General features: G+C 38.7%; 1 protein-coding gene across 1 annotated transcript in view; it reads left to right on the top strand.

Annotated features, from left to right (window-relative positions):
- IPO8 (importin 8) overlaps nt 1-15,186 on the top strand; it is a gene marked incomplete in the record, with an annotated part of 217,276 nt that overhangs the window by 23,270 nt on the left and 178,820 nt on the right. The window contains 6 exon segments of the mRNA XM_053718807.1: nt 251-409; nt 1,399-1,555; nt 3,534-3,623; nt 4,433-4,527; nt 6,767-6,851; nt 7,194-7,328. Of these exon segments, the coding sequence (XP_053574782.1) occupies nt 251-409; nt 1,399-1,555; nt 3,534-3,623; nt 4,433-4,527; nt 6,767-6,851; nt 7,194-7,328 (721 nt within the window).

The following is a 15,186-nucleotide window of genomic DNA, read 5'->3' as shown; positions in this document are numbered from 1 at the left end:
GTTCAGTTCTTAGTTTCTCTATCTGTTAAATAGAAGAAATGAATGAATGTTTTATTCCTTCATCCAGTTTGTTCTGTTAGTGAATGAAGAACAGCAAAATATTTCAACTTCATTATTGGTTTTGTGCACAAAATTGTTACACGTTATCTGTTTGACATATCTGATAAACATTTCTTCATAATTACCAATGTGGTCATGGTATTTTGTGTGTCGTCTATCTAATCTATCAATTTATGTTCTTTGCTTACAGGGCTCAACTGACTCTCTGTCTGCGTGTCATTATAAAACACGACTTTCCCGGTCGTTGGACAGGTGTAGTGGATAAGATAGGATTCTACCTACAGTCAAATAACAGCGGAAGTTGGTTGGGCAGCTTACTGTGCTTATACCAGCTTGTTAAGAACTATGAGTAAGTGCAAAGTGTATATAGTCAACACTTCAATATTTATTTATTCCCAAAGATACATTCTTTATTCTCAGTTAAAGGGACAATAAACACTCTGAGATTGTTATATAAAATGTTTGATTATTTATTATTTGTATTACCAAAACTTTGCAATATAATTTTTATTATTTATTTTGCTCCCCTTTCCTGAAAAATTATGTTATCTAATTCTGAGATCTGACAGAGCACATAGCTGGCTTCACAAGCCTAACCCTGCTACATATCTGCCCCCAATTAGCTTCAGAACAGATGATTAGATAAGAGCCACAAAACAATAGAGAGTTTATTGTCGCGCTCTCAATAAAGGTTTGCTTTTTATTTGAGTGCCACCTTCATCCTGTGTTTCATTACAATGGATAGTTTGTTAACATAATAGCTGGGGCTACTACGCAAACAAGTCCTGATTGGTTTCTCAAGATAAGGCAAGTGGTGGGTTTGTCGCCAACAAGGTGGTAACGAGCCATAGAGCAAGCTGTTATTGTTCATTCCCAGGCTGAGCGCTTCTCTCTTTTTGTATATGCAGTTCTTATTCCTCATTTGGTTATTTAAAGGTTCGGTAACGTCAGAATTAAAACATAAATGGTTCAGACAGAATATGCCATTTTAAGCAACTTTTCAATATATTTACTTTATATGATCAAATTTGCTTTGTCCTTTTGGCAGCCTTTGTTGAAAACCATACCTAGGTCACTACAGGGAGGTAGCTGGTGATTGGTGGCTGTGCATATATCCATCTTGTCATTCGCTCACCAGAAGTATCCAGCTAATTCCCACAAGTGCACTACTGCTCCTGAGCCTACCTAGATTTGCTCTTCAACAAAGTATACCTGAAGAATTAAGCACATTTACTGTCCCTTTAATGTGTGGATTATGTTTTATATTCGTTTGTCCCTTTGTTTTTGTTTCTAGAGGTGCTGACATCTAAATATGACACACACACTATTTTCTTCCAGGTACAAAAAGGCTGACGAGCGAGCTCCTCTTATTGCTGCTATGCAGATTTTCTTACCTCGGCTCCAACAGCAGATAGTTCAGCTTCTTCCTGACCCGTCTCATTATTCTGTTCTGATGCAGAAACAAATTCTTAAGATTTTCTATGCACTAATCCAGGTAGGTATGTGTCATATGTGTCATGGTGCAGCTCAGCTGGAATCTGAGATAACTAAAGTAAGATGTCACAGGAAATAGAGTGAAGATACTTGTGCCAGTTATCATCAGCTGCATAGAATTTGTATGGAGTTAAAGGGATATTATACACGTTTGTGTAAAAACCACTTGTCCTACACCCCCTAAACAGGCCTAAAAGTAAATTCTGTTACCAAAGTTTTCAAAATGCTGCAAACTGCTTAAACCAGCTATTTCATTTGTAATATTTGCAGGTTATACAATTTACTTTTTGGGCCATCTAGGGACCATGGCACATTTCTTAAATTGTTTTCCCCATAATGTGTTTCCAGTGACACAGCTGCATAGTATAAAATGTATAGAATTTTTCCCTTTATGTTTATTGTTGTATATGAAATAACATTCATGTTTTTTGTCCGCCACAACCCATTAAAATGGGCTGAACTTGCAGGGAGAGGAAAACTAATCTTATTACTCTCTTTACAGGTGTCCTTATTTTACCTCTAGCTCTATACTCAAAGTCCAGTGCCTAAAGGGACAGTCTAGTCAAAATGAATCTTTCATGATTCAGATAGGACATGCAATTTTAAACAACTTTCCAATTTACTTTTATCATCATATATGCTTTGTTCTTTTGGTATTCTTTGTTGGAATCTAAACCTTGGTATCCTCATAATTTCTAAGCCCTTATAGGGTGCCTCTTATCTGTGTTTTTCACAGTTAGACACTGCTAGTTCATGTGTTTCATATAAATAACATTGTTCTCACTCCCGTGGAGTTATTTATAAGTCGGGACTGATTGGCTAAAATGCAAGTCTGTCAAAAGAACTGAGATTAGGGGCAGTCTGCAATGGCTTAGATAGAAGGTAATCACAGAGGTAAAACGTATATTAATATAACTGTGTTGGTTATGCAAAACCGTGTAATGGATAATAAAGGGATTATCTACCTTCTTAAACAAAACAAAAATTCTGAAGTAGACTGTCCCTTTAAGGCCTGATGTTTATAAGCTCACTGGCATGAAGAAGAAAAAATATATATATTTTTATCTCCAGAAAGCTTCATAGCAAGATAAATAGCTCTCAAGCTAAAATTGGCAGTTATTAAATGATTTGAGGGACCTGGCAGTACTGGCGAGACTTCTTAGAAAATCTCGTCATAGCAGAGAGCTTTTGATCTTCAGGCCTTTAGAGAGAACAAATGTAACATTTTGTTACCTATCTCCCCAAGTGCCACTGGGAGTGTGATTTCTTCTGCCGGCTGTTACTTAGCTTTTCAGTACACATTACTGCAGTATTTTCAGTAAAGGTGGTGATGGTTACAACAGGCAAAGCATTCAAGTGAACATTTTTAAACAATTGTAAGAAATTAAATACACTCCAGCAGGTAAAAAGGATCTTTGGAAACACATGAAAGGGGAGAGCATTGTATAGTACACTGCCGTTATAGTGAACTGAATTGAAACGTTCTCATTTGTTTGAGTCATGCAAATGTATGTGTTTAACCAGATGCAAATGGGTTACATAGGTAAAATACTGCTTGGGAGCCACAGAGCCCTGCTGGTTCTGAGTGCAAACTGCTGCTGAGCCAATTAGCAGCGCTAGCTGCACAGCTGGGTTGTGCGACTAGTGCTACTGATTGGGTCAGAAGCAGTTTCTGCTCAGGACTGACTACCAGGTCTCTGTGGCTCCAGAGCTTTACTTTTCCTATGTATCTAACCTTTTTGCATGGGTTAAACACATATATTTGCAATAGCGATAGTGACAAAATTACATTAACAAATGAGAGCACGTCATTTTGTCAATATTTTTGTAAGCTTTATTGACAGTTCAGTTTATGGAGGATATTAATAGTATAAGCACAATGGCTAAGCTAATTATTGGCATATTGCACCCATGATTTTGGCTATTTGTATTCAGAATGTTGTGCGAGTCAGTAACTGGCGTTCTTTTCCTGTACTTAGTACGCTCTGCCGCTTCAGCTGGTGAATAATCCAATGATGACACAATGGATGGGAATTTTCAGCACCATCACTGACCGGGAAGTCCCTCCAGTAAGGCTAAGCTATCAATCTGCTTGGTTTTATTTGCAGGAAAACGTCACATTTTTATGATTTGGCTGAAGCTGAACAGGTTCTGGACGGAATGGCAAACTTCATCATAGGGGATAGGTACATCCTAATAGATTCTGCCCATTACTTGGTCCAGATCATAAGTAGAGGTCGTAAGTGACTCAAGTTACTGCTTTATTTCAACGTATTTACTGTTTAATGCTTTATGTTTAGCCAGAGCACCTGAAGCTTTTGTCATCCCTAGGATTATATACACGATTAACCAAACAGAAGTATAGATTTGTAGGAATAACCTTCATTTGATATTTAAAGGGATGATCGATTTATATAGCCTATCTGGGGGTTCTGGGGGTGTTTTTTGTTTTTTTAAATGTATAGTTTTGTTTATTTTTAAATAACATTGTGCTGATTTTCAGACTCCTAGCCAAGCCCCAATGTTTTAGATGTATACTGATGTATACAGACTTCAGATTGCTTCTGTTTATAATGGGTCTTTTCATATGCAGCGGAGGGAGGGAGGGTCGGTCTGCTCTCAGCCCCTTTCAGTGGGTGTCCCAGCCTAACCTCATCAACTGTGAGTTTCTAAGTAAGCTTTTAAAAGGTTTTATAATGGATTTTTTATATCCGTATCTGTGCATATTCTTCTTTATAGTAGTGTCTATTACATGGAGTTACATTAAATTGGTGTATACTGTCCCTTTAATGAAAACTTTAAAATACGTTCTGCTCAGTTGTTCAGATATTGTAATAGAAGCCCGATCTTGCATTAAAGAGGACGCCTTTGTTAACAGGAAACGTTGCAAGTGGATGAAGACGATCGCCCAGAGCTGGTGTGGTGGAAATGTAAAAAGTGGGCTCTTCACATCCTCACCCGTCTCTTTGAACGGTAAAGTTATTGTTTTATACTGTGTCTGATTAGATGTGGTTTATTATCTAAAATGAAAATAATAACATAAAGTAGACACATTTTCTTTAGGGTGACCTTTATTTTCTGTTCATTATTAAGGCAGGAGGCGAGGACTTTGCAGATATGTGGAGCACAATATTGATTGGGTGTGAAAATGTTAATGTCTATAGTAGTTTGTTCACCTTCTGCAAGTTTCCTGCCAGCTTTGTGGATAATTAAAGGGCCATTATAGTCGAAAAGTGTCAGGCTCAATCCGTTAGAGCAGTGTTTTTCAACCAGTGTGCCGTGAGAGATCCTCAGGTGTGCCACGGCAGACTGACAACAGTCTGACATATTTTTTAAACTTTGCTTGTTTTTTACTCCCAGTGCAGGGGTAGTTTGTAGGAGGCATGGCATAACAGCACAATACATACAGTATGTGTGTGTTTGTGTGTATGTATATATATATATATATGCTGTATTAGGCTACAATGTGTGATTTTTTTAAAATTTTGGGATGGTGGTGTGCCACAGGATTTTTTAATGTAAAAAAGTGTGCCACGGCAAAAAAAAGGTTAAAAATCACTGCGTTAGAGCATGTCATTTTAAGACTATTGGCCCTGCAGTATTGTGTGTTTAACCCCTTCAAAGGGGTTAAACTCACATAAAAAGTGCTGCTTGGGACCCGCGGTGCACTGCAAGTCCCCAGTGGAACCCGTTGCTGATCCAGTCATCGGTGCTCGTTGCACATCTCAGATTAGAGCATGTCATTTTTTTTTTAACTGTTATGGCCCTTTAATTGGTAGATATTCCATAAAGAGAACACAATTTCAAGAGAACATGGATCCCCATTTTCTTGTGCATGATTAGGTTTAATGTTGTTATTGGTTAAAGGGACACTGAACCCAAAAATGTTCTATCATGATTCAGATAGAGCATGCAATTTTAAGCAACTTTCTAATTTACTCGTATTATCAAATTCTTTTCATTCTCTTGGTATCTTTATTTGAAATGCAAGAAGTTTAGATGCCGGCCCATTTTTGGTGAACACACTGTGTTGTTCTTGCTGATTGGTGGGTAAATTCACCTACCAATAAACAAGTGCTTTCCATGGTCTGAACCAAAAAATAGCTTATATACCTTCTTTTTTAAATAAAGAAAGCAAGAGAATGAAGAAAATTTGATAATAGGAGTAAATTAGAAAGTTGTTTAAAATTGCATGCTCTATCTGAATCACAAAAGAAAAAATTTGGGTTCAGTGTCCCTTTAACTAAATTAGATACTACGATGGTATAAATATTATAGAAAACAAAATGTGATCACAATTCTATTAAACATAGTACAATATTTTTATATCCAGCTCAGAAAAATAATCTAATATATACAGTAACAACACAGCTCATCCCCTTAAAGGGACATTAAACCCACATTTTTTTTCTTTCATGATTTAGAAAGATTTTAAACAACTTTCCAATTCACTTCTATTATCTAATTTGCTTCATTCTCTTGATATTCTTTGTTGAAAATAGGATCAGTAGCTGCTGATTGGTGGCTGCACATAGTTGCCTCATGTGATTGGTTCACCCATGTGCATTGCTATTTCTTCAACAAAGAATATTTAAAGAATTAATCAAATTAGATAATAGAAGTAATATAGAGAGTTGTTTAAAATTATATTCTCTATCATTATAGGAAATGTTTGGGTTTTATGTTCCTTTAAGGTAGAAGGAAAATGCTACTAGAAATACCCCCCATGCAACCCCAGATGTGGATACAGTCAGTGATTGGTGCATACACATGCCAGCTTCTGATTGGATCGTTAGCCATAGTCTGATTTTAGTTTTTCATTAAAAAATTCAATAGATCATTACATTTTTAAACAAACTCAAAAGCAGGCACGTGTATGTGTGCGAAATCACTGGCTTTATTCCCATAGCACAGTTTTCATCATTTTTTATCACTGGTTTTCAAACCTGTCCTCACGCCTCCCTAACAGGCCAGATGTTCAGGATTACTTTAGGCGAAAGCAGGTAAAATAGCAATGTTTACTATTCAGCTGATTATGTCACCTGTGCTCTAGTTCAGATATCCTCAAAATCTGGCCTGTTTGGGAGGGCTGAGGACAGGTTTGAAAACCAGGGATTTATATGTATCAATCTTTAACCTTTGTTGTTATTGCAATGTATTAGCAAGGATTAGTCTCTATTGACCAATTGTTAACTTATATTGTTTTTGGTAGGTACGGCAGCCCTGGGAGTGTCACCAAAGAATATTTTGAGTTTTCAGAGTTTTTTCTAAAGACTTATGCTGTTGGTATTCTGCAGGTAAAGTCTCGTAGAACATCCGTACGTACTTAATAAAATCAACACATTGTATGGAATCCTGACCTAAGAATGATGCATGCTTACTTGTACTAGATTAGGCCTAGTTCAAGTACAAATGAGTGCTGATATTACATTCAGTCACTTGGTGCTCTTAATCACATTGAGGCACAGAATAGTAATTTTTTTTCTTTTTTAAAAAGATGCCATTTCATTAAATTAGTTTTTTGTTTGTTTTTTAACCTATATTATGGAAGAACATTGCCTACTTTTTAGCATCTAGGCTGTTCAATATAGATTTGTCATTTGTATAATAAACAAGTTGCTGCCTTTATGATGTTTTAGGTTCTGTTGAAAGTATTGGAGCAGCACCGTCAGAAACAATATGTCGCCCCACGGGTTTTACAACAGACACTAAATTATCTGAACCAGGGGGTGTCACATGCCATTACATGGAAACAGCTGAAGCCGCACATGCAGGTGAGACTGGGCCGTCAGGAAGGAATTTCTCCCATTCTGCCTTTGACTAACTGAGGCTGTAATTTATTCTACTGGAATTATAGATTTTGTAACGGGCGCAGAATTGCTCATTCATATGTTAATCATTTTTTTAACAAAAGAATATTTTAATTCCTGCTCTTTCATGTGGATGATAAAGTAAAAACTATGTGTTTTAGGTTTTTAAACAAACAGGAAGTGCACGTTTGTGCACAACTAGTCTGCATAATAAGTTTACTTGTTGACAAGTTACAACTCCCCCAGCTTCAAAGCATATTTTAGTAAAAAAACATCTTTCTAAGCAAAACTATAACAGAAGAGAGATCCTGAATGATTGGCTTATTGAGGTGCTTGAGTGTGATAGTGAAATACTATTTTACCAAGTTTTTAGAAAATTGCATTTTATATTTCAGTAACCAAGTGCAGGGAAATTGGTTTACTGGTTTATTTACATTTTAAAAACTAAAGGAAGCTCAGAGCTTGTGCAGGGAACTTTCTGTTGGTTGTATTTCAATATGAGCTATAAATCTTCTATTTCTGCATTGGTAAAGGGCTTGACAGGAGATATTACAGGGAGAGCTTGGTCAGTCAGGTTTGTATTTCACACCTGCGAGACTTAGAAAAGATCCAGCCGCACCAGGCTAAATTTTAGGTGCAGCTGGAGTAATTGCCATCAATGGATGTTTTGGGGACACTAAACTTGGACACCAGGGCCTAATACCCCAGTGGCTCTATGCTACCTGGGTTTGTTGGTTCCTCCTCTAGTTTGTCCCATGATAACTATGTGTTTAGCTCCCGCTATAGAGTTAAAGGGACATGAAAGTCAAAACTTTTGTGATTCAGGTAGAGTAGGGTCATTAGATGCATTAAATACAGATTGTAAGCTGCATGATAATTTATCTTTATATTTGAGAAGAATTTTGCAATAAATATGGGTTGATTAATCTTTTCTCTGATTTCCCTCTCTCCCAAAACAAAAGAACCCTTGCTTACCAATCACAATCATTTGTGTGTATGTTTGTGTATATATATATATATGAAAACTGCAAGATCACAGGGGTGCACTCAACAAATGAGTCTCACCACTGGGAGCCTAGGCTGCGCACACTTTAGATAGATTTTGTTAGAACTGAGTTATTAGAACTTGACACCACAATTTCTGATATTATATGTGTTTAAACAAATAACCACTTGATAGCAATCAGATATATACAAACAAAAAGATAGTACAATGAAAGTAATAATGTACTTATCACACTAGGTGGTATCCCTGAATTAGGAGAGAGAAAACGATAATGTCCTTCTAGTGATCAGATGTGATGAAGTTCCAATGTAGTTGGTGTCTCCATGCTGCTCGTTATGATATCACTCAAGGTCCAAATTGAGTGAAGTAAAATACAGCTGCAAGAATCTATATAAAAAACACAAAAGAGAGCATCTTAACTGGGAACTGATGATGCTCAATAGCGCACCCGATGGAATGGTCCACACCCAGGCAGCCTCTTTCTTCCCAATCTGTGCTTTTCACAGAAGAGAACTATTCCGTTTTTGTTAATACAAAACTGATAATCCACCTCAATAGAGCAAATGACTAGAGACAAAGTGAATGAGGAGCGGGTGGGGGCACTAGTTCACAGAAAAATAACAGTATTCACCGAAGCCTACTTGGTAGAAAGTGGAACATGCACAATTTTCTTATGTATTTTACAGCACAATGCATCAAAATAAAGAATATGTATTGCAATAATGTTATCCTTTCAACAATAAAACAATTTTATGCATTGTTAAATGTTGAGTTTTAGGGATAGCCTGTGATTGGTGGGTACAGACATATACTTTTTGTGTGCACCTAGCAGTGCATTGCTGCTCTAAAGCTGAAAAGAGAGTGCTCATATTATCAAATACAATTCCTCAAACAATGACACTCTGCACGCAGACAACACTTAAATAGAATGAATGTCCCAAATAAAAAAAATACTACATGTACCAGGATTGTAAAAAATAAAACTTTACATTTGTAAACAGTTGTTTTTAAATCGCTAGTAAAAATTTTATTTTCCTTTTTATTCTGGTATTTTTTTAATTTGAAATATTCAGTCAAGCGCTGTCGGTGTGTTTTTTTTCTTCTTCTGATTTTACAAAGGTTAAAGACATAGGGCCAGATTACAAGTGCGCCTGAGCAATAAGGGGTTTATCGAGGGGTTTGCGCTCATCGGGCTTACCGCTGGTATTATGAGTTTAAAGTAAATGCCATCGCTTCAGCATAATCTCGATTTACGCTAGAATGATTCCTGCGACTTCAGAGCTCTGGTTAACTGTTTTGCAAAACAAAAAAGTAGCACAAAACACATAAAAAATTCATTACAAAGTACACTTAGACTCATAATAACACTATCTGATAAAATTATTTAAAAAAAAATATTGCACACAAAAGTTATAAGGGCTCAAAGATCTCGGGTGTAAGAAAAAAAGGGCAGGCAAAGGGCTTTAACATTAATTATACTTGTCTAAAGATTTATATGTATGTGTATTTAAATGTATAAATACATATGTACACATATATAGAAATATATACAAGTGCATTGGAGCCCTTTTCAGTTAAGTGGATGACATGAAAAATAATATTTATGCAATATTCATTTTTAATAATGGTTTTAACTATGTATTTACTGTAATTATTTCACATTCCAATGTTCTTCACATAGGGGAATATGTTGTAAGTATTTCTAAATAGATATTCCTATATATATCTGTATATATCTATACCTATATATAATCATGTACAGTATAAATATATATTTCTTCTGTTAAGTGTGATCAGTCCACGGGTCATCATTACTTCTGGGATATTACTCCTCCCCAACAGGAAGTGCAAGAGGATTCACCCAGCAGAGCTGCATATAGCTCCTCCCCTCTACGTCACTCCCAGTCATTCTCTTGCACCCAACGACTAGATAGGATGTGTGAGAGGACTATGGTGATTATACTTAGTTTTATATCTTCAATCAAAAGTTTGTTATTTTAAAATAGCACCGGAGTGTGTTATTATCTCTCTGGCAGAGTTTGAAGAAGAATCTACCAGAGTTTTTGTTATGATTTTAGCCGGAGTAGTTAAGATCATATTGCTGTTTCTCGGCCATCTGAGGAGAGGTAAACTTCAGATCAGGGGACAGCGGGCAGATGAATCTGCATAGAGGTATGTAGCAGTTTTTATTTTCTGACAATGGAATTGATGAGAAAATCCTGCCATACCGATATAATGTCATGTATGTATACTTTACACTTCAGTATTCTGGGGAATGGTACTTCACTAGAATTACACTGTAAGAAATACATAAAGCTGTTTAATAACTAGAGATTATGTTTAACGTTTTTGCTGGAATGTAAAATCGTTTTCATTTACTGAGGTACTGAGTGAATAAATGTTTGGGCACTATTTTTCCACTTGGCAGTTGCTTAATCTGTTTTCTGACAGTTTCTGTTCTCCCTCACTGCTGTGTGTGAGGGGGAGGGGCCGTTTTTTTGGCGCTTTTACTACGCATCAAATATTTCAGTCAGCAACTCATTGTATTCCCTGCATGATCCGGTTCATCTCTACAGAGCTCAGGGGTCTTCAAAACTTATTTTGAGGGAGGTAATTTCTCTCAGCAGAGCTGTGAGAATTATAGTTTGACTGAGATAAAAAACGTTTATTCTGTAATTTGTTTCCTGCTTTCAGAATTTGTTATCTTTGCTAATGGGATTAAACCTTTGCTAAAGTTGTGTTATTTACAAGGATTGAGGCTATAACTGTTTCAATTTATTAATTTTCAACTGTCATAGATCTTCTGTGCTTCTTAAAGGCACAGTACGTTTTAATATTATTCTAATTGAATTGTATTTCCAAGTTACAAGTTTATTTGCTAGTGTGTTAAACATGTCTGATTCAGAGGATGATACCTGTGTCATTTGTTGCAATGCCAAAGTGGAGCCCAATAGAAATTTATGTACTAACTGTATTGATGCTACTTTAAATAAAAGTCAATCTGTACAAATTGAACAAATTTCACCAAACAACGAGGGGAGAGTTATGCCGACTAACTCGCCTCACGTGTCAGTACCTACATCTCCCGCTCAGAGGGAGGTGCGTGATATTGTAGCGCCGAGTACATCTGGGCGGCCATTACAAATCACATTACAGGATATGGCTACTGTTATGACTGAGGTTTTGGCTAAATTACCAGAGCTAAGAGGTAAGCGTGATCACTCTGGGGTGAGAACAGAGTGCGCTGATAATATTAGGGCCATGTCAGACACTGCGTCACAGGTGGCAGAACATGAGGACGGAGAGCTTCATTCTGTGGGTGACGGTTCTGATCCAAACAGACTGGATTCAGATATTTCAAATTTTAAATTTAAACTGGAAAACCTCTGTGTATTACTAGGGGAGGTGTTAGCGGCTCTGAATGATTGTAACACAGTTGCAATACCAGAGAAAATGTGTAGGTTGGATAAATATTTTGCGGTACCGACGAGTACTGAGGTTTTTCCTATACCTAAGAGACTTACTGAAATTGTTACTAAGGAGTGGGATAGACCCGGTGTGCCGTTCTCACCCCCTCCGATATTTAGAAAAATGTTTCCAATAGACGCCACCACAAGGGACTTATGGCAAACGGTCCCTAAGGTGGAGGGAGCAGTTTCTACCTTAGCTAAGCGTACCACTATCCCGGTGGAGGATAGCTGTGCTTTTTCAGATCCAATGGATAAAAAATTAGAGGGTTACCTTAAGAAAATGTTTGTTCAACAAGGTTTTATATTGCAACCCCTTGCATGCATTGCGCCGATCACGGCTGCAGCGGCATTCTGGATTGAGTCTCTGGAAGAGAACATTGGTTCAGCTACTCTGGACGACATTACGGACAGGCTTAGAGTCCTTAAACTAGCTAATTCATTCATTTCGGAGGCCGTAGTACATCTTACTAAACTTACGGCGAAGAATTCATGATTCGCCATTCAGGCACGCAGGGCGCTGTGGCTAAAATCCTGGTCAGCTGATGTTACTTCTAAGTCTAAATTGCTTAATATACCTTTCAAAGGGCAGACCTTATTCGGGCCCGGGTTGAAAGAGATTATCGCTGACATTACAGGAGGTAAAGGCCATGCCCTGCCTCAGGACAAAGCCAAAGCCAAGACTAGACAGTCTAATTTTCGTTCCTTTCGTAATTTCAAAGCAGGAGCAGCATCAACTTCCTCTGCACCAAAACAGGAAGGAGCTGTTGCTCGCTACAGACAAGGCTGGAAACCTAACCAGTCCTGGAACAAGGGCAAGCAGACTAGGAAACCTGCTGCTGCCCCTAAAACAGCATGAATTGAGGGCCCCCGATCCGGGATCGGATCTAGTGGGGGGCAGACTTTCTCTCTTCGCCCAGGCTTGGGCAAGAGATGTTCAGGATCCCTGGGCGCTAGAGATAATATCTCAGGGATACCTTCTGGACTTCAAATACTCTCCTCCAAGAGAGAGATTTCATCTGTCAAGATTGTCAACAATCCAGACAAAGAAAGAGGCGTTTCTACGCTGCGTACAAGAGCTCTTGTTAATGGGAGTAATCCATCCAGTTCCACGATCGGAACAGGGACAGGGGTTTTACTCAAATCTGTTTGTGGTTCCCAAAAAAGAGGGAACTTTCAGACCAATCCTGGACTTAAAGATCCTAAACAAATTCCTAAGAGTTCCATCGTTCAAGATGGAGACTATTCGGACAATTTTACCTATGATCCAAGAGGGTCAGTACATGACCACTGTAGATTTAAAAGATGCTTACCTTCACATACCGATTCACAAAGATCATTATCGGTACCTAAGGTTTGCCTTCCTAGACAGGCATTACCAGTTTGTGGCTCTTCCATTCGGATTGGCTACAGCTCCAAGAATCTTCACAAAGGTTCTGGGTGCTCTTCTGGCGGTACTAAGACCGCGGGGAATCTCGGTAGCTCCATACCTAGACGACATTCTGATACAAGCTTCAAGCTTTCAAACTGCCAAGTCTCATACAGAGTTAGTGCTGGCATTTCTAAGGTCACATGGATGGAAGGTGAACGAAAAGAAAAGTTCACTCGTTCCACTCACAAGAGTTCCCTTCCTGGGGACTCTTATAGATTCTGTAGAAATGAAGATTTACCTGACAGAGGACAGGCTAACAAGACTTCAAAGTGCTTGCCGCACCCTTCATTCCATTCAACACCCGTCAGTGGCTCAATGCATGGAGGTAATCGGCTTAATGGTAGCGGCAATGGACATATTACCCTTTGCACGCTTACACCTCAGACCACTGCAACTGTGCATGCTAAGTCAGTGGAATGGGGATTACTCAGACTTATCCCCTTCTCTGAATCTGGATCAAGAGACCAGAAATTCTCTTCTATGGTGGCTTTCTCGGCCACATCTGTCCAGGGGGATGCCATTCAGCAGACCAGACTGGACAATTGTAACAACAGACGCCAGCCTTCTAGGTTGGGGTGCCGTCTGGAATTCTCTGAAGGCTCAGGGACAATGGAGTCAGGAGGAGAGTCTCCTGCCAATAAACATTCTGGAATTGAGAGCAGTTCTCAATGCCCTCCTGGCTTGGCCCCAGTTGACAACTCGGGGGTTCATCAGGTTTCAGGCGGACAACATCACGACTGTAGCTTACATCAACCATCAGGGAGGGACAAGAAGCTCCCTAGCTATGATGGAAGTATCAAAGATAATTCGCTGGGCAGAGTCTCACTCTTGCCACCTGTCAGCAATCCACATCCCGGGAGTGGAGAACTGGGAGGCGGATTTCTTAAGTCGTCAGACTTTTCATCCGGGGGAGTGGGAACTTCATCCGGAGGTCTTTGCCCAAATACTTCGACGTTGGGGCAAACCAGAGATAGATCTCATGGCGTCTCGACAGAACGCCAAGCTTCCTCGTTACGGGTCCAGATCCAGGGATCCAGGAGCAGTCCTGATAGATGCTCTGACAGCACCTTGGGACTTCAGGATGGCTTACGTGTTTCCACCCTTCCCGTTACTTCCTCGATTGATTGCCAGAATCAATCAAGAGAGAGCATCAGTGATTCTAATAGCACCTGCGTGGCCACGCAGGACTTGGTATGCAGACCTGGTGGACATGTCATCCTGTCCACCTTGGTCTCTACCTCTGAAACAGGACCTTCTGATACAGGGTCCCTTCAAACATCAAAATCTAACTTCTCTGAAGCTGACTGCTTGGAAATTGAACGCTTGATTTTATCAAGACGTGGGTTTTCTGAGTCAGTTATTGATACCTTAATACAGGCTAGGAAACCTGTTACCAGAAAGATTTACCATAAGATATGGCGTAAATACCTATATTGGTGTGAATCCAAAGGTTACTCTTGGAGTAAGGTTAGGATTCCTAGGATATTGTCTTTTCTACAAGAAGGTTTAGAAAAGGGTTTATCTGCTAGTTCATTAAAGGGACAGATCTCAGCTCTGTCCATTCTGTTACACAAACGTCTGTCAGAAGTTCCTGACGTCCAGGCTTTTTGTCAGGCTTTGGCCAGGATTAAGCCTGTGTTTAAAACTGTTGCTCCACCATGGAGTTTAAACCTTGTTCTTAATGTTTTACAGGGCGTTCCGTTTGAAACCCTTCATTCCATTGATATAAAGTTGTTATCTTGGAAAGTTCTATTTTTAATGGCTATTTCCTCGGCTCGAAGAGTCTCTGAATTATCAGCCTTACATTGTGATTCTCCTTATTTGATTTTTCATTCGGATAAGGTAGTCCTGCGTACTAAACCTGGGTTCTTACCTAAGGTAGTTACTAACAGGAATATCAATCAAGAGATTGTTGTT

Source organism: Bombina bombina, chromosome 6 (genome assembly GCF_027579735.1).
Source record: "Bombina bombina isolate aBomBom1 chromosome 6, aBomBom1.pri, whole genome shotgun sequence".
NCBI classification, from domain to species: domain Eukaryota; kingdom Metazoa; phylum Chordata; class Amphibia; order Anura; family Bombinatoridae; genus Bombina; species Bombina bombina.
The sequence above is the reverse complement of the archived record's forward strand: the minus strand, read 5'-3'. Positions and strand labels throughout refer to the sequence as shown.